This window comes from Schistocerca piceifrons, chromosome 2, assembly GCF_021461385.2.
Source record: "Schistocerca piceifrons isolate TAMUIC-IGC-003096 chromosome 2, iqSchPice1.1, whole genome shotgun sequence".
Taxonomy (NCBI): domain Eukaryota; kingdom Metazoa; phylum Arthropoda; class Insecta; order Orthoptera; family Acrididae; genus Schistocerca; species Schistocerca piceifrons.
The window spans coordinates 849,493,505-849,513,982 of NC_060139.1; the positions used below are offsets into that span (position 1 = coordinate 849,493,505).

At 37.8% G+C, this 20,478-nt stretch overlaps 1 protein-coding gene across 2 annotated transcripts in view; it reads left to right on the forward strand.

Annotated features, from left to right (window-relative positions):
• LOC124773431 (2',3'-cyclic-nucleotide 3'-phosphodiesterase-like) overlaps positions 1-20,478 on the forward strand; it is a 151,452-nt gene that overhangs the window by 73,733 nt on the left and 57,241 nt on the right. The window contains exon 7 of one of the 2 annotated variants that reach the window (XM_047249403.1): positions 9,424-9,493. The exons of the other annotated variant lie outside the window; for it this stretch is intronic. Within the exon in view, the coding sequence (XP_047105359.1) occupies positions 9,424-9,476 (53 nt within the window). The 3' untranslated portion in view covers positions 9,477-9,493. Of the gene's footprint in view, positions 1-9,423; positions 9,494-20,478 lie in introns of those variants that run through there. 2 annotated transcript variants of the gene reach the window in all.

The following is a 20,478-nucleotide window of genomic DNA, read 5'->3' on the forward strand; positions in this document are numbered from 1 at the left end:
ATTTTTCAAGTTTTGTGGAAAATATTTCAAGGGCAAATGCTGAGGAAATTATGAATGAGGTGTTACAGAAATGGCATGTAAATATTTTATAAAAAATTGTGCCACATGTACATCTTGCATAAGATTTTACATTTTATCAATTAGTATAGTATGTACAGTGAAACAGTAAATCCATTTAGTATGGAGGAACTACAAGAGGCTTCGAAAGGCATGAAGAACAGAAAAGCTATTGGAATAAATGCAGAAGTAATTAAATATGGAGGGTTACTGCTAGTTAAAAGACTTTTGCAATTAATAAATGAATATTGGATGAACTGTAAGATCCCAGACCCTTGGTATACAGCAGATGTAATCTCTCTTTTCAAGTAAGGGAAACGTAACAACTGTGGAAACTATCATGGTGTCAGTTGCCTAACACTGACTACAGACTGCAGTCAAAGATAATCAATAATCACATGAAAAATATCACGGAAGCTATTATTTATGAAGAACAGAATGGATTTAGAACAGATCGTTCATGTTTAGGCAATGTGATTGTAATTGAAAACATTATAGAAAAACACGGAGAATTTAATATAGAAACTCATATACGGCCTTTATCGACCTTGAGAAGGCTTTTGACAGTGTGTGTCATGATAACCTATGGAAGATAATGTCTGAATGTGAATATTACCACCACCTATTGGAAGTAGTGAAAAATCAGTACAAAACTACATGCATTGTAATAAACACAGGTAGAGATTGATTAGAAAAAATAATTATTAGCCAAGGTGTTAGACACAAGTGGACTGTCACCTACCCTTTTCAATATTTCCATTGGCCGCATTCTTAGGAAATGGAAATGTGAAGTAAACAAAGTAATTAAGATAACAAATGAGGAATACCTGAATGTACTTTTATTTGGTGATGTCATTATTATTCAAAAGCATAAATATGGTCTCCGAAGTGCAGTATACCAGCTGCATGAAGTTTGTGGGAAGTACAACTTTAAAATTTCTAGTAATAAAATGAAAATAATGGCATTTGGAGGAAAATATCCAGTCAGATCACTAATTGTTTTGGATGATATAGTTTTAGAACAAGTGCCTCAAATCTCTTATTTAGGCTGTGCTATAAGTTTTGATATTGAAAATAAAATACACGAATTCCAAGCTGTCTGTGGTGCCATTTGCAAAACATGGGGCCATATAGTATGAAAAGATACCTTCATGAAACTCTTGTTAAGTAATGGCAATTCCTGTATCATCCTATGGAAGCAAAAGCTGTGTTATCACAAAAAAATCAAATGGCAGAGGTGAGTTTCCTAAGAAAGGCGAGGACCTGCACAAGAAGAGACATGCTTAGTAATGAAGATATTAGAACAGAATTAAATATTTTCAGCATGAATGAAAAAATCAAGAAAGATTGTGAAGTTAAAATGGGGACAATACCTCATGAGAATGCCAGGTTACAAAATTCCCCAGAGGATCATCACTTACAAGCCAATGAGAAAAGAGATATTGGAAGACCTCAAAAAAGATTAGACTGATTTTGTTTGTGAGCTTGGAACCGGCAACAGCCCAATCCTTGAAAGGACAATGACGACGACAACAACAATGATGATGATGATGATGATGATGATGATGATGTATATGCCACACACAGTTGCTTGATTATTCCATTGATAAAAAATACTAGCACAGTTATCAAAAGTTTCACATTTCAAATCCCAGATAATTCTCAGTTTTTTTTTTCTTTATTAATTTGCTGTTACTTTCACTTATGGTGAATAATTTAAAATGTAAAAATGTGATAAGCCTTTGATTAAATTCCTCCATAGACTGGATTCATCAACATCTAACTCGTTGAAAAGCAGATGAAGATATGAAAAAAACACTTCCACTAGAACTGTAATGTTGAACAATCCCTCTCCTCTCAGATGTACATCTGCTTTTAGTTGCTCAATGTCAATGGACAGTTTAGCTGCCAGGGACGGCCTAGCCATGCATGTTTGTGTGTTTTTGGTGTTCCGTTAGTTCCAGAAACTTAACATTGATTACAGTCTTGTTTAAGTTCCTGTTGACAATGAAGAATGATTATTTGTAATCCTTCTATTATTTCTGTTTCACCAATCCAGGACTTTAACTGTTTCATTAATATAGTTTAACAGCATGCAGGCAGTGTAACTACGATTTATAAGTTGCTACTTAATATAAAATTAAGAAATGCGCCTCTTATGTCAGGATAACCAATATTCACTTGAAATTAATTGATATGTGCAGTGGAAATACATTTAGTCCAGTTAGCATGCTATGATGATGATGTATATGCCACACAGAGTGGCTTGGTTACTCCATTGTTTAAATACTAGGACAGTTATCAAAAGATTCAAGTTTCAGATACCAGTTAATTATCAGCTTTTTTCTTTATTAATTTGCTGTAAAAACATGTCAACCATTGCCAAGTTACGGAGATCCAGAGTTTCACTCAAATTGTTGACTGCATATACAGTTAGGAAGTAAACATTCGGTTTGAAAATCAAGTTCAGTTTTAGGATGGGAGGACAAGGACTGATATAAGTTATTTACAGTATTTATTCTTTGTAGAACTACTGCTGCATGCACGTCTTAACAACCAACTCACATCAATCCAGTCTCAATCCATAGATTTTGTGTAAGCCAATACCTCTGTCGAATAAAATAATTTATTTAATTTATTAACAAGTTTGAAGCACATTATGGCTTGCTTTTTACCAAAAGTGTATGAAAAACTATTGTAGAACAAATTCAACAGACCTGATGAAGGTAGCTCACCTATTGAAACCAAACAATTATTTATCAAAAATTGAGACTGTTTTTAAATAGTACAAGGAACGTGACACATTAAGCAAAATTTTTCTTGTTGCAAGTGTGTGCCATGTTATCTATTTGATGACACATGATGACGGATTTTATTATATCTGACACAGTTTTTGAAAGAAACCACAATTGTTTTGATTAGTATATTATTTTTACTTTTACTAATTTCTTTAAAATTTGGTACTTATTTTTAGTTTCACTTCTGTGCCCATTTGAACTCCACTAACCCCTATACAGTAATTTACACTGATGACCTAAAATATTATAACTATCTGCTTAATAGCTTGTTTGTCCCTTGGGACTGAAACACATCTGCATATCAGGGATCCAACAGTTTGTAGGTAGATTTGTAGAGTTATGTGACTTAAGATGTCTACACATAGGTCATGTAATTAGTGTAAATAACGGGCCTCTGATTTGTGTATGCTGTGATTGTACCCGACAGTGACCCAGATGAGTTCCATAGGATTTACATCAGGCAGATTTGGTTGCTGGGACATCAATGTGAGTGCACTATAATCTTCCTCAAACTACTTTAGCATTGTTCTGGCTCCGAGGCATGGACAATTATGCTGCCAGAAGATGACATCGCTGTCAGGGAAGATATCAAGCATGAAAGGACACAGGTGGTTCGCAGCTTTAAGGGTGTGTTTGATTACTATCACAGATTCCATACACTTGCGGAAGAATGTCCCCCATAGCATAATACTGCTCCCACCAGCCTGTGTCCGTGATGTGCTGCATGTTTGGAGCTGCCATTCACCTCGATGACGGTTTTTGTGGAGGTGACCATTAACCTAGTGTACCAAAAATGTGATTCACATGAGGAGCCGACATGTTTCCATTGATCAATGGTTGAATGCAGGTGTTCCCTTGCCTGCTGCAGTTGTAATTGACGATGTCAACATGTGAACATGTAGGGGTGGTTTGCTGCGGAGCTCTATGTTCAACAATGTAGGATGAATGGTGTACTCCAAAACACTGTTGCGTGCATCAGCATTGTGCTCTTTCCGCAGAGATGCCACAGATCACCATCTATGCTACTGTACAGAGCAGACAAGCCTCCGAACTCCACGTTCGGTGAAGAGTCGTAGATGTTTATCTATTTAGTGCCTAGTGGTGGTTTCACTGTCCTTCTACCTCATTCCACAGGTGCTCACGACAGTAGCACCTTAACATTCGACCAGCTTTGCTCTGTTCGAGATGCTCATTCACAGGCTTTGCGCAATAATAGTCTGCCCTTTGTCAAAGTCACTTATCTCAATGGATTTCCCCATTTGCAGCCCATATCTTCGCTGGGGTGATCCCCCATCCATGTGTGCACTGCTTACTACCATCTCATGCACCGGCAGTGCAACCAGGTGGCAACCAATATCTCGGTGAGCAGTGGTCATAATGTTTTGGCTTATCAGTATAATAGTGCTGACTTTGTATTCTATTTGCTGCTAGTGTGTTGGTAGAAGAACTGCTGTTACACCTCTGTTTGAGCTCAAATTTCTCTAATTGTAGTGCCATTGTATATGTGAGGGGGAAACAGAATGTTTGTTTTGACTCATCTTGGAACAACATTTGCATAGTTGTAACAGTAGGCATTTTCATATTGCAAATATTTGTAATGTAGTATCACTCACTGAGATTTTTACATATTTTACGACGTTTAGGTGCTGATCAAACTTTTCTCTTGTGGGTGGATTGTACTTTCTTAGTATTATTACCAATGTGCCAGAAGAATGAAATACAATTAAAAATACAATTCCGAAAACCTTTGAAGAAGAGACTGGAGAAGTAAAGAAGGTGTAAAATGGGAAATAATAGTTTGCATCAAGTGCATTAGGTAAAATGGATAAATATAGGAAATAGAAGAACGCTCTCTCTACAGAAGACAGAAAAAAATCAGTAAGCAGAATTGAATAATGAAGTAAGATGATCAACTGATGAGGCTAGAGAGAAATTGGTAAGGAATCAGTGTTGAGCAGAATGAAGAAATGAAAAAGCAAAGAAAATTAGAAGCAATGTACAGAAGAGTTAATACAAAAAAAGTGTGCATACATGGTTTACTCATTACAAATGGGAAGATGACATTCTTACATAAAGGATAATAAGCAAGTATCGATTACATATGATGGAGAATTATGAGAGGCACAAGATCATTGCAAGTAAGATTGAAGCATGAATTAGAATGTGACAAAATTGGCTGTGGACTAAAGATCTTTAGATGTGAAGTGGAGAAAGCCATTAAGAATCTCATAAAAAAGACAGTTGGCTGTAGCTAAATGCCAGTCGAAGGTCTAAAGGTCTTGGGAAACGGAGCAGTATCCACACTGACCAACCTTATCAATAGAATATATGGTGAAGGGGTTTGTCTTGAAGATTTTGTATTCTAGTGTCTTTATCAAAGAACTACAATGCCAAAGATAATAAGACAGTTAATTTCCTATGCCACTTTACAAAGGCTGTTTGAAGCCTTGTAATTGAAGATGATGAAGGAAATCGAGGAAAACTTGGGTGAGTGTCGGTTTGGACTTGGTAAAGGGAAAGAAACACAAGATGCTATCCAATGTTTGAGACTATAACAAAGAAGTTAACGAGATGTTTGCATCTGTTTCAGTAACCAGGGAAAAGCCTTTTGCAGAGAGGACTTGTGTATTCTACTGAAGACCTTGAATGATATTTAGTAGATGAGAATGACTGGAGGCTGATAAACTAACTCTAAGAGAAAAAAAAGTCACCAATACTGTACCCTAATTGTGCTGAGTTATTAGTTATTTAGGAAGTTTGGCAATTGAAAATAGAAGCTGTGTGGAGGAAATGTGAAAAAGAGGTTTCAAAAGTACTTGGATAATTCTAAAATTTGGTTATGGAGAAACATGTTAAAAATAAAATTGACTGAAAGTGATGGAAGAAGAATCATTGCTAAGCTTTAGAGAGGAAGGAAAGCTATTGAAAATATTAGGAATGAAGGATAGTAGTACAAAGAAATTGCCTGAAAAGAAAAACTGTTGAAGGAAAGATAGTAGGGAAGAGAGGGAGAGGAAGAAGAGAACTTGAAATACTGGATGACATTAAAAATAGAGTTGAATTACTAGCAAATTAAGGAAGAGGCATAGAGCAGATGAAAATGGAGAGACTCAGTACCTGTCATTAGGCAGATGTACTAAAGAAGAAATATTCTTACAAACTCACAATCTGACGTCTCTCTTGGGAGGTCATAGTACGTATCAAAACTCACCCTCTTGCATTTGGAACAGAGAGAAAAATCATCTAAACAAAAGGGCTGCATTTCCTCCACTAGTCACAACTGGCAGAAATCGAGACTGGCACAGACATTCCGATGCCACCTGCATATATGACATCAATGGCTGCTGTACTACTATGCGAAAGTCAGTGAGAAACCACCTCATTTAGCACATTCGAATGTTTACTAAAAATCATGATGGCTTCTTCCTTGGAGGAATATACTAGAGATAAAATTAGCTATTCAGGTGAGAACTACTTAGGAACAGCTATCAGACAAAAGAGAGTGGTAATTAAAATGGGCACGTGAAATGTTACAATGTTAAGGCATTTTGAAAAACTACAAAATGTAAAAGAAGGAATGGTAATGATTCGGATAGATATAAGCTGTTTTCAAAAAGAAACCAAGCTTTTTGAAATAGTATGCCAACCTGCAGAGGGAGGGCACTGCTGCTATTGAGCACATGTAGCAAAAGGTTTGGACAACAAACTGCTATAGCCTCATTTCACTGTGACCATTAGTTCCTGAGCTACAGCCTTACAGTTGTTGAGTGGGTGGACAAAGGGTCATCTTGTCCAGCAAAACCATGCATGAGTCTGGTCAAAGATCAAGATGATGGTTGGTTGGTTGTGGTCACGTTTTTTTACTGCAAAGGCATTGTCCATTTAGGAGTTTGTACCACCTGGTCGGATGGTAAACAAGGAAGTCTACCAGCAAATATTAGCACGTTTCAGTGATGCTGTGTGCAGGAAAGGCCTGAATTGTGGAAAAATCAACTTGGATATTTCCTCATGACAGTACACAGGCGCACATGTCACTCCTTGTTCCCAGCTATCAAGCAAAACATCACATTATCATTGTGCCCCATCCACCATATTGTCTAGACCTAGCCCCTGCAGACTTTTCTCTGTTTCCCAAACTTAAAACCACATTGAAAGAATGCTGTTTTCAAACCGAAGAAGAGACTGTGAACAGTGCAACAAGAGACCTGTGCGCCATTCCAGAAAATGCCTTCCACCATGCTTTCCAAAAGTTTGTATTTCTGTAAAACAAAGATCAGTTATCCAAGTATTGAGATTGATAGTGATCATAACCTAGTACTAACAAAATGTCAGTTGAAAAACAGCAAGAGTGGGTAGATGTGAAAAATTACTGCAAAATTAGTGTAGTGTCAAATGCTTGAAAAGTACCTACATAGAAGACAGCAGCACTTTCGGGTTTCATCAAGATGACTTGGTACGCCATAAGGTTGGTGTTTACAAGATACCCTGCTAGTTTTGCCTTTCATTCACCAGGCAGGCAACATCTGCAGACCACAAGAGATGCATGGAATTGTAATCTGGAGGAAGTTTTCGATGATGTGGAATGCAAATGGAAAGAAATATTCTCCTTTCTTGAGTGGTGGTACTATCAATGTGGATAGAAGTAATTGACATGATTCAGTTCTCAAGTGATCAGTATCTGAATCAGGTGCTAATGAAATGGAAACCAGTTGGTGGCTGTAGTAACATATAAACAAAAGGAAAACTAAGGTAATGGTGTGCATAGTTGATGGGCATGATGGATAGCATAATCTTATACTCGGACAAGAGACTCTTGACGAGAAAGAACAGTTTTGCTAACTTGGAAGTAGAATAGTTAAAAAAGTGTGATGTAAGGTAGACATTGTAGGATTGGTTGCAGGAAGCAAAAGGGCATTGTTTAAAAAGAAACAGCTGCTAATATCTTAAAAATGTAAAACTTGAGACCAAAAAAGATTCACGAAAAGCTACAAGTCTCTGAAAGGTTATGTTACAGAAGACTGTGTAAGATCAGATGAATTGACTGAATAACAAATAATGTGAGGGAACAGTTGGGCACATAAGTCATTGCTGAAAACTGTAGTTGAAGGCATGGTCGAAGGAAAGAACCGGAGTGCAAGTCCTAAACATGAACATTAAGGAAAATCATTGATGATATAGGATGCTGCAGCTAAGTGTAAATGAAGGCAACAGCTGGTGAGCAACAGGAATGGAGATCTTCTTAAAACAGGCTTGATGAACATAACAACTGTATTTTTTGTGGGGCTCGACAGCTAAGTGGTGAATGTCTCGCTGCATATCTGAAAAGTCAAGGGATTCAACCTTTAGTTGGCTAGTCATAGGATTTTTCTGTCGTGTGTTGGCTCTGTGATTTGTGCGTGTGAAAAATACGAAGTTGTGCCACAATACAGAGTCCACATTAGACTGTATGTACTTCCAATAACTTCATTTTCTGTTCCATTCTTCTTCAAAAGACACAAGAAGTTTTGTCGTCAATAAAGGATTTGAAACTTTTTTGGTGTGCAAAATTAATCACAGTATATACAAATAATAGTTTTTACCCCAAGTTTGAACTGAATCATCACCTTGGCCTCCTTATTAAGAGTTAGAATTATACTTTATTAGGAAGATTTTATTTATAAAAGCATGAAAAAACAGTCTTTTGGATGATTTCAGATTATCAATATAGTTGTAATGTCACACATTCAGAAAGATCTGTATGTGGTACTTCTTTAAGTACCCAACAACTTGCCAGTGGTTTTTCTCTTAGATACACATGGTACATCCTTGATGAAGTGGCATGTAGGAAGCCCAATGCCTGTGTGACCTGAGAGAAAAGTGTCCCATTTGTCTGATTGTGATGAAATGTCCTGATATCGCATGTGTTCGCATCCAATGCCTGACTGTCACACTAATGCCAAGTACAAAACTGACATTTCAATCACAAGACATGCCGAATTATTCTGCTTTCTCTTTTGATCTCTCAGAATCACTGTATTGCCAGTTCAGCAACTGTTTCTAGCACAATTGCTCATTAGTGTAAAATAAGAGCAGAAGAAATGTTGCGTGGTATAGAAAATAAATGTTGATGGGACAAAGCCAGCACTTCACCAACCAGTGACACAGAAGAAAACTATTAACTCTTGTTTTTTTTAGTTTAATTTTGTTTTTGTCCTAGAAATATGACAAGCATTGCTTGAATCAAATGTTCATTTGAAGCACTGTAAGTAAGCCTCTTGGCCCAATGCCCCTACCCCCCGCGCCCTCCAATTTCTTGAGGATGTTACAAATTTTATATATGTAAATCTTCATGCATACACTGCTGCAGAAAGAAAGATTCATGCCATAAATCTGTAATTATTATTACTTTGCTTTACAGTTATGTTTCACAATGTCATTGCCATTGCCACTACCGAACAACCTCATTAATTTATTATTAATTTATCAAGTTTATTGTTAAGATTGAATGCCTGTAAAAACTTTATTGACATGAAAAACTAGCCACAGTGTTTGCAACAGACATAATTCTTCAACATGACCTTTCTTCCAGGAATGGTAGTACAGCAATTATGCCAGAGAGCTTATGTGAAGTTTGCAAAGTAGGAACGAGCAATTAGTAGAATTGAAGCTGTGAGAGCGAGTCGTGGTTCGTGCCTGGCTGACTAAGTCGGTAAGCGCATTGTCCGTGAAATGCAAGGTTCTGGGTTCAAGTCTCAGCTCGACACACTGTTTTAATCTGTCTAGAGATTTAATAATTGCAGATTGTGCATCCTCAACTTACATCACATATCCATCTGTGAGTATCTCTGTAATTCTGTAGCTGTGAAGCTCCATTCAGCACTTCTTTTCAGACTATTTCCTCACATTAACAAATGTGTTATTAATATTTCGTTTTCTGTGGATAACTAAAATGACTGTCTCTTACCTTCTCTTGCTGCTCCTGTCATGATGTAATTTTCCAGGAAAACATCTGTTACTATAGACAAAGTACATTTAGTTTGTGTGCTGGCATCCAAGGTTTACAATTTACCATACTGGTTGTATTATTTGTTTAAAGTGCGTACAATCACTTTGTATTATCTCTGTGTTAGATGCTCCGTGTTGAAGAGATATTAGTCCTTAAATTTAAGTCCATTTAGGATCCTGTGACTATCTCATTATCAGTATTTTTTTTCTATGTTACAAAATCATTACAGATCCCTCTTCTATTGATATTCAGATCCATTCCACTCTATTCAGCTTCTCTTATCAAGTCCCTGCTCATATGCTCATGTTTTATACATTTCTGTTTCCTTGTAATGTTACACTATCTGCATATCAGAGGTTGACTGAATGTAGTTTCCTTCACAAAGGTCTCAGTGTTGGAAAATGTTTGCTGATCTTATGCGCTGTCAACATTTAGGCATGTTGTTTCTTACAATATATAGTACCCAGGAGTATGAGCTGTATGCTCTGCATTTACCAGCTGTGGAAACAAATGCCATTTCATGTGCGAACCCAAAATCTCACATCAGTGTGATTGAATATCATCAGCTTGCTCTTCCAGCCATATTGAATGGCTATATGTCCTTATCATGTAGTTATTTATTGTTAATATTAGTACTGACAGCTTTTAAACATATTAAGAGCCTTAGAGGTCATTTTTCCATATGGGTACTCTTCTTGTTTGAGGTGTCTTCAACTGAATATCAGTTGAAGCATACAGTGGTGGATTGCATTTTAAATATGTTTGTGTAAAAGCAGTCAGCACAGGTGATGCTTGCATTATGTCTACCTATATACTGTGCATGATCATGTACAGAGCAGCAAGATGACTGCTTTATTGATTCCATGTGTGCTGCAATTAGTTTAATCTTATCTCTGCAGTTCTTTTGAGCGTGATGCACATGGGTTGAATTATATGCCTTTAATACTTCTTTTTGCCCATTTTTAAATAGTTTCCGTACAAGTAAGCAAGCTATCATAGGTTGATTGGCATCTATTTTCAAATTTCTGCTAATTCACATTTTTCAGTATTTTGGTGGTGCTGTACTGTGAGTCTAACAGATCTGTGATTATTTATGCCACTCTACTTTGTGTATGTTCAATAAGCTCTGTTAGTCCTATTTTGTATGTGTCTTATGCCCTAGGATAAGGTGGGATGGGATCCACAAACGAATTGTAAGAATGACTGCATTTTCCAAGTGTTTTGCCAGTGAACCCAAGTCTTAACACCTAAGACTGAACTAATGTAGTCATTCAATTTCATGTTCCCACAAATTGTTACACTCAGGTATTTGTATGAGTTGATTGATTCCAGTTGCTACTCACTCATATTGAAATCATAGGATACTACTATTTTGCATTTTGTAAAGTGCAGAGCTTTACATTTCTGTACATTTAAAGCAACTTGTCAGTCTTTGCACCACTTTGAAATCTTATCGAGATCTGATAGGGCATTTGTGCAGCTTTTTTCAGACATTTATCATAGATAACTTCATCATCTGCAAAGAAACTGAAGTTACCATTAATTTTGTGTGTCACATCATTAATACACAAATTTATATCAAAACATTTTACTTTTACAAGAACTCTGTGTCAGAAACTCGCATTGCATTTTGTTGCATTTAACCCATTTCTGCCTGAATTAATTTTCACTTCTGAATTTTACAAATGAGATATTTATTTGTTCCTTATCATTGATGAAATATACTATGACAAGCTTAACAAAAACGTAATTCATGTTCCCACGAGGGTAACATATATGTCACACTAGGCAGATCATATATTTTAAGTGGAATACAAGACAGTTAATAAAACAAAGCAATGTATGTCATTTATATTATGTGTAGGCAACAGCATTCATTTTCTGTGATAGTGGTATTAAACAATGCACGAACCAACATCACATTTGCAGCACTATTCGTGGCGTTCCTTTGCAGTTTTCTGCAGTGCAGCATCTTGTTTTTTTCTGTAGCACCATAGCTACCAGATGATTTTTTTTTTCACCGTATCTGATGTCATGCAGCACTCTACCTTAATATAATAACGAAAACCTCAGGCACCTATCAAAGGACAACACCCAAACCATGCAACCCCACCTTTTGCCTTCTTCCTAACATTCACAAATCCAATCATCCTGGCCATCCTATAGTTCATGGCTTCAATGCACCCACCGAACATAATTTTGCCTTTGTTGATCAGCACCTGCAACCCATAGTACAAAGACTCCTCTCCAATATCAAAGATACCAACCATTTCCAAGATTGTCGGTAATCTGTGCCCATCCTACTCCCACCACACACCTTGCTTGTCACCATAGATGCCACCTCCTTCCATACCAATATCCCCCAGATACATGGTCTGTCTACTGCTGAACATTTCCTCAGTGAGCACCCACCTGATTCCAAACCTATGACATCCTTCCTACTCACCGTAATCATTTTTATACTTACCAACAACTACTTCACCTTTGAGAGGCAGACTTACAAACAGATCCATGGTACAGCAATGGTAACCAGGATGGCTCCTTCCTACACCAACCTTTCCATGGGTTGCTTGGAGGGGTCTTTCCTGGGATCCATTGGCCTTCAGCTCATGGTTTGGTTCAGATACATTGACGACATTTTTACCATATGGACTCATGGTGAGGGCAATTTGTTACAATCTCTGGAATCTCTGAATACCGTCTCCCAATAAAATTTCACATGGTCCTGTTCTGAGTCCCATGCCACTTTCTGTGATTTTGATCTCGTCCTCAGCAAAGACCAGTTACACACTTCCGTCCACATTAAACCTACAAACAAACAACAGTACTTACATTTTGACATTACCATCCTTTCCATGTCAAACATTCCCTTCCATACAGCCATGGCATCTGAGGCAAATGTATTTGTTTGGATGCAGACTCTTTACAGCAACAAACCACACTCACCTCAGCCTTCACTGCACGTAATTACCCCACCAGCCTAGTTCAAAAGTAAATTTCCCGGGCCATCACATCTAATCCTGGTACTGCTGACCCCTCCAAAAAACAACTTCGGAGCACACCACTGGTGACTCAGTATTATCCCAGTCTGGAATGTATTAATCAGCTACTTCAACTTCCTAAAATCATGCCCTGCAATGAGATCCATTCTGTCTGAAATTTTGCCCACCACACCTCGAATAGCTTTTCACCGCCCTTCCAATCTCCAAAATATTCTTGTCAGATCCAATCCTTCTGCACCCATCTCCCTACCCTATGGTTTGTGCCCCTGTGACAGTCCCCACTGCAAGACTTGCCTTTTGCACCCTCCTACCACCACTTATACGAGGGTTGGAACTTTAATAATGGCAAGTATTTATTCACAACTGATACAAAAGAGTTACATGTTTGCACCTGTTACTGTCCTTCAAAGTAGTCACTAGCATTGTGTAGAACCCAGCAATATGGAAGGCGTAGTATACTGTTAGCAGAGCCTGCTCTGTTGATCGTGCGAATGGAGCGGTCTACTTCCTGTCGAATCTCTGGAACACTTCTGAAGCGAATGCCACCAAGTGGTTCCTTCATCTTTGGAATTAAATCAAAGTCACAAGGACTAAGTCCGGGGAGTATGGTGGATGGTACAGTACTTCCCAGTCCCATCGACCAAACAGAGCAGCCACAACTTGTGCTGCATGCACCCGCACATTGTTGTGCAAAATGATGGTGGATTGTGCAGAAAGTGTTGCCGCTTCTTTTGCAAAGCTGGTCGCAGGTAATGTTCCAAAACGAACAGTAATACTGTGCATTTGATTCCAAAGATGATGGAACCACTTTGTGGCACTCGCTTCAGAACTGTTCCAGAGATTCAACAGGCAGTAGACAGCACTATTCGCACCATCAACAAAACAGGCTCTGCTAACAGTATACTGTGCCTTCCACATCGCGAGCAACGAGTTCTACACAAAACTGGTGACTACTTTGAAGGACAGTAACAGGTGCAAACATGTAACTCTTTTGTATTGGTTGTGAATAAATAGTTGCCACTATTTAAGCTCCAACCCTCGTAGCAACTCTGTAACTGTCAAAACATATACTGTCAAAGGGAGAGCCACCTGTGAAAAGACACATGTCATGTACTAGCTGTTATGTAAACACTGTTCAACCTTTTACATCGGCATGATTAACACCAAATTATCAGTTAGAATGAATGGGCGTAGGCAGAGGGTGTATACTGGCAACACACAGTATCCTATTGCAGAGATGTTCTACAACATGACACATGACCTCGGCACCTGTCTCACCACATGCGCCATTTGAATTCTTCCCCCAGACACCAGTTTCTCAAAATTCCACAGGAGGGAACTAGTGCTACAACACGTCCTTGGTTCTCGCCACCCACCTGGGCTAATTTATGTTAATTTCTTCCATCTCAGCATTTCTTCACAGCAACTAATCTTTTTCTTCACTCCATTTTAGTTTTCTACATCTTTCATTGTTTTACCCATCTATTTTTTGCCCCCCCCCCCCCTCCCACCTTTGTTATGTACAATGCACTTAGCTTTTTCACTCTTGTTAACTCATGCTTGGTGTTTAAGCAGTAATCTCTGACTGGCATATTACCCTGTCTCCCACCTCTCTAAGCTCTCGGGTTTTCAAATCTCGTCTGATGCAGTCCCCAAGAATCAGTCCTTCCTTCTCATCCTATGCGGTAAGTCTCCCCTCACCCCACAGTTTTGGGTGACTTTCCCAAAGTCTACTCCTTGTCCTAGACCTCTCCAGTCCTTTTCCTCAACCTCTCTTCCTTCTCCTTCAACCCTTCTGCCTGAAGAAGGAGCCACTGGCTCCGAAAACTCGCCTATTTACAATCTTCTTTTGTGTGTGTGTCTTGCCACCACGTGGTGATTAGATTTTTTATGTATCCAGTTAAATTACTCTACCTTAATATGGATTACCTGCAGGGTGACAAGGACCTCTAGTGGATGTTGCATTTCACAATGTAGTGCTGAAATGGCAGTTGTGCCATATTTGTACCTGTTTCTCTGTAGAGAAGCCACACATTATGTACAGACACAACCAGTAGCCACGTAAAAACTGGCCACCATCATTTCTTTCCTCTGATGCTCACTGTATATAACACTATATTTTCATCCACTTGGTCATTACGCTCCCTATTTTTGTTGCATTCTCCAATAACATGGGGTCCCGGTACAAGTATTCTTTTCTTATTTTGTCTTGAATATCAGCTTACAGAGCTCACTGGATTGATCCCATGGTTGGTCAAAGCAACTGTTACTGCAGAATTATCTAGTCATCTGGTAATAATCATTCCACTTTCCTTGCTCCTCTTGTGATCAAAATCTCCTCTCTTATTTCTTTTAGACATTGTCTTAGGAGTAAGTTGACATTCTTTAGGCCAACGATTGTGACGAATAGTGCCAGTTGCACCATAACATCGTTCTTTTAGGTGAACCAACAATGTTGGCAAGATAAACAGATTGTCAAAATAAAACCTGTAGGGCAGATTTTTTATTTTTATCAGGAAGTGAATCAATCATCTGAACCAAAGGTGCAGCACATTTTCCAAATGCTTTCTTGTAAACTTTGTTTCTTTTTTTGTATATTTGAAAATCCACTAGATAACCAGTGTTTGTGTTTAGACACCATGCTTTGTACCAAAATCTAATGGGTTTATGTTTCAGAAATTATTTGCATCCACGCATGCCAAAATGCTTTATTATGCTCTCATCGTAATCCAAATCTTGCTCAGGCTGAAAGTGGAGAGAAAACACATTTCTTAACATTCTGTTAATCATCTCTCATGTTTAATGGAAGATCGTTGATACATACTGGCCTTCAAAGTAATCACTAACACACTTCTGAGCATCAGTTGTAAAACTGTTGGAAACTTGGATATCCAGCAACATGTGATCATGATGCTTCGAGAGATTCCACAAGAACTGTTTGCTGTCAGAAATGTGTTGGTGATTACCTTGATGGCCAGAAAATGTATTTTGTTTGTAGCTCTAAGTAGAAATATCAAAATATAGGAAAAGACAGATTGCTACTTACTGCAAAGAAAACACGTCAAGTTGCAGACAGGCATACTTAAAAGATACGTAAAGCTTACAGCCACGGCCTTCATCAGTAAAAGAGACACACAGGCCATTCACACACACACACACACACACACACACACACACACACACACAAGCAAGCACACCTCGCATGCACACGACCACCAACTCCAGCATCTCGGGCCAGGATGCTGGAGTTTGTGGTAGTGGATGTGTGGAGTGTGCTTGCTTGTGTGTGTGAATGGCATGTGTCTCTATTTTACTGATGAAAGCTGTGGCCGAAAGCTTTATGTAGGTGTCTTCTAATTGTGGCTGTCTGCAACTTGACATGTCTTCTTTACGGTAAATAGCAATCTGTCTTTTCCAACATTGTTACTCTTGTTTTCTTTAATTTCTGAGACCATTCACCAAATTTTTCAGATGCACCTTGTATTTCAAGAAAAGTGATCGACACAAAACACAATTGATTGGTGACTCCATGGAGTGTAGTGTGCACCACAACCAAGTAGTGGATAGAATGGGAAGGAAAATCAGCATTGGCCGTATTTTGTTGTTTTATTGTCAGCAAAATTGATTTTCAGTCACTTAGTGACCATCCTCAGTGCTAAAAGTTAAAAATTTTCGCATAACGATCAGAGTGTATAAAACAGAAAATCACAACTACACCTGCGTGAACATAACAGTCTGTATGAACGTACCTGTAATATACAATTAAAATTGGTAGGCACTAGTATCAAGATATAACCACAAGCTTAGAGCGATCACATAAACTGAGGCTGCTGTTTACATGCACCTGTACAACAGACCTCGGTGTGACAGGGCTTGGAACGCCCTCTATGTGACATGTGTCATGTGAAGACTTAATATTATTGGTTTTGCAAGATATTAACACAAAATACCTCTTGTGCATTTGTGAATCATGAAGTAATTCAAATTTAAAATGTATGTAAAAAAACCTAGCAAACAAAGGGTGAAGGAAACATCTAAAATATACTGGCGTATTGTTGGTATAAAACCAACTTACAAAACATAAAACAGATTGATAATTAGTTGTCAGAGTGCAGGACAAGTAAAAGAGAAAAAGAAAAGGAAAAAGAATAATATATGAATAACATGAAATGAGGTATAACACAGTTTTTTAAAAAAACCCTAGTACCCACCATCTGACGTGGGAAGTTAGAAGTACAGCGTTCGTGATTTACGTAAAATGTTATGTTAAGACTAAGGAGTCAAATATATAAAAATAGTAATAGTACGAAGATGCCATTACGTAATAATTAAAATGCTGTGAAACACAGTATTCATTACAAAAAAGTTTTGAAGGTGTAGACAAACAATTTTGTTATCATATTTAACAGACATGATGATGTACCTCTCATTTGTCCCTTTGGACAAGCTAACATTATTATAACAATGGTTATACGCTTCCGCACAAGCACTGGGTCAGAACTCATACATAACATGACATCAAACATACACAGTTGCTTAATGTAAAACATAGAACCCACAATTTGGCATGGGGGTTAGAAGTATATCGTTCTTGATTTACATAAAATATTACGTTAAAACTGAGGAGTCGAATTTATAAAAAAGTATTTCTAACTTCCCACGCCAGATGGTGGGTACTATGTTTTTTAAAAAACTGTATTATACCTCATTTTATGTTATTAATATATTATTCTTTTTCCTTTTCTTTTTCTCTTTTACTTGTCCTGCACTCTGACAACTTATTATCAATCTGTTCTATGTTTTGTAAGTTGGTTTTATACAATCAATACGCCAGTATATTTTAGGTGCTTCCTTCCCCCTTTGTTTGCTAGGTTTTTTATGTACATTTTAAATTTGAATTACTTCATGATTCACAAATGCACAAGAGGTATTTTGTGTTAATATCTTGCAAAACCAGTAATATTAAGTCTTCGCATGACACATGTCACTTAGACAGCATTCCAAGCCCTGTCACACCGAGGTCTGTTGTACAGGTGCATGTAAACAGCAGCCTCAGTTTATGTGATCGCTCTAAGCTTGTGGTTGTAGCTTGATACCAGTGCCTACCAATTTTAATTGTATATTACAGGTTTGTTCATACTGACTGTTATGTTCATATGCAGGTGTAGTTGTGATTTTCTCTCTCTGATCGTTATGTGAAAATTTTTAACTTCTAGCACTGGGGATGGTCACTAAGTGACTGAAAATCGATTTTGCTGACAATAAAACAACAAAATACAGCCAATGCCGATTTTCCTTCCAATTCTATACAAAACAGAATGCTGTAGTATCTCTCCTTTACCCACCCCCATTTAACATGGTCCCAGCCAGATTCAACTCTCTTCCCTGTCTGTTGAGACCGGAAGACAGTTTTCTATTTAATACTTGCCAAACATGAACTGAACCATTGTTAAGCTTTTTCCGTACTCCCATAATGTTCCAACTTCTGTAAAAGTGTTCCATGGTCCACACAATCAAGAAAATATCGACTGCCCTCAATCTGTTGTTCAGTCCTAATAACTTTTACTCTTTAGTTATTTAATAATTGATTCAGTTTATTTGTTAGTTTCCTGTTGCTGCATATGATATAATTGTCTCCCGATACCCGCTTAAGAGTTCTGCATATTTACATGCACCAATAAAATTTTGATTTAACTTTTCGACTATTGATAAAAATATATAAAATATTTTGCAGTTAGTGACTAACAGTTTCATTCTCACATAAAAGATGGATAGTGTGTTGAGCAGCGACATTCTTCCCTGATTTATAATGAGCTTCCCAGTGTTCAGCCAAGCTCTTATTTCCATTTTGTGGACAATATTTTGATGACCGAGCCAGCCGTCTTCCTTAGGTGCTGCAAGTTTTGCTATTATGTGTACTTGCTGCCTGGACTCCAACCAGTCTGTGAGGAAACCTCACAGTACCTGAAGAAGACAGCTGGGTTGGTCATCAGAATATTGTGCAGATAATGGAAACAACAAACTGGTTGAAAACCCGAAGCACACTATTAATCAGTCACACTGAGGAAACTTGAGAGATCACATTCTGCCCTAACACCTCTTTCACAATTAACCTCGTGGTATAATGCATTATCTTAGCCTGTCTGATGACATTCTTTAGCAATTTGCAGTATTGTTTGTTGTGAAGTTCTATAATGTACTATGGCTGTCCATCATATTACGAAACAGCTGTCATTTCATCCTACACGGTATTCTAATGTCATTAGTTATCCAAAGTGTTTGCTTATTGGTACTGCATATCTGCCTGAATTTTTAATGGGAAAGATCAATCAAAGTAAAAGTATATAATATTTATTGTTCTGGTTGTCTGTATTGTGAATTTATCACTAAGCTTAACCTTTGAGGCTGGCTTTAAGTTTTTGCATTGCAAGGTCGCTTATTTAGTACTTTGGGATATGACACTAGTCAGTTCCTTTCAGTATTACTATCTGTGCATTATGATCTGACAGGCCATTTACTAAAATTTCTCACACTGTATGTGTTAACTAGAGCACTATCTGTGAAGATTTTGTCGACGGGGATGCTGCTGTTTCCCTGAACTGTAGTTGGAAAGTTCACTGCCTGTGCCAGGTTGTAGGATTCAAAGAAATCCATTAACATTCTTTTGTCTGCAGAATCACTCAGAAAATTTACAGTGACATCCCTACTCGAAATTAGCCCAATGTCTACCTCAAGGATTGAGCCTACCTCAGCACTAAGTCGGAGAGGGAAACCCTGTAGTGTTAACTGGTGGAGGAGGGAATTGGTAGAGGCCAACAATCAAAAGTTTTTTCTTAGAAAATTCAGCTATGCCTGTAGCAAAACTTTCAAATATATTTACAATAACATAACTCATCTACTACATTGATTGTTTATTTCCCAACATAATTGTCTTTGTACCAGCTGACTTAATTTGACTCACTCCATTACGGGTCTTTGACTTTTGTTGACGTTATCTTATACTATCCTTTCAGGATGCTGTCCATTTAAGTTCAGTTAATGTTCCAAGTCCTTTGCAACCAGGGGCTCCATCGATTCCTACGACAGGTTTGCCTGCAGATTTCTGGACCTGCATTAAAGGGTGGAGAATTGTAAGATTTACGTAGATAAGGTCAGGGGTGCACTTCATAGAGGAAGCAGCTACTTGAATAACAGCACATACAAAATAAAGGTAATGTTCATTGCAATCAACAAAAATACATTGCCCATCCAGATCAAAATTGAATTTGACTGTGAAGTTATCTGGACAGCAGTGACTGGTCTGGATGAACTCATATTAATCATTGGCTGTTTGTACTGGCCACCTAATTCTGCTGTAACAGTTGTCGAATCATTCAGAGAATTTCATGCTTAGTAATGCGGAATAACCTAGTCATGCTATGTTAGTTGGCAGTAACAATAACAACTGAGTATAGACTGAAACATCTGTGGATTTGTTGGAAGACAGACAATTTTGCAAAGTATTTCTAAAAAAATTCTCCGAAGACATCTTGAGCAACTATTTCAACAACCCACACATCTTGGAAATTTTTTAAATGTTCTAGCTACAAGTAGTGTTATCGACTGTGTCAGTATATAGACAGGGATTAGTGATCAC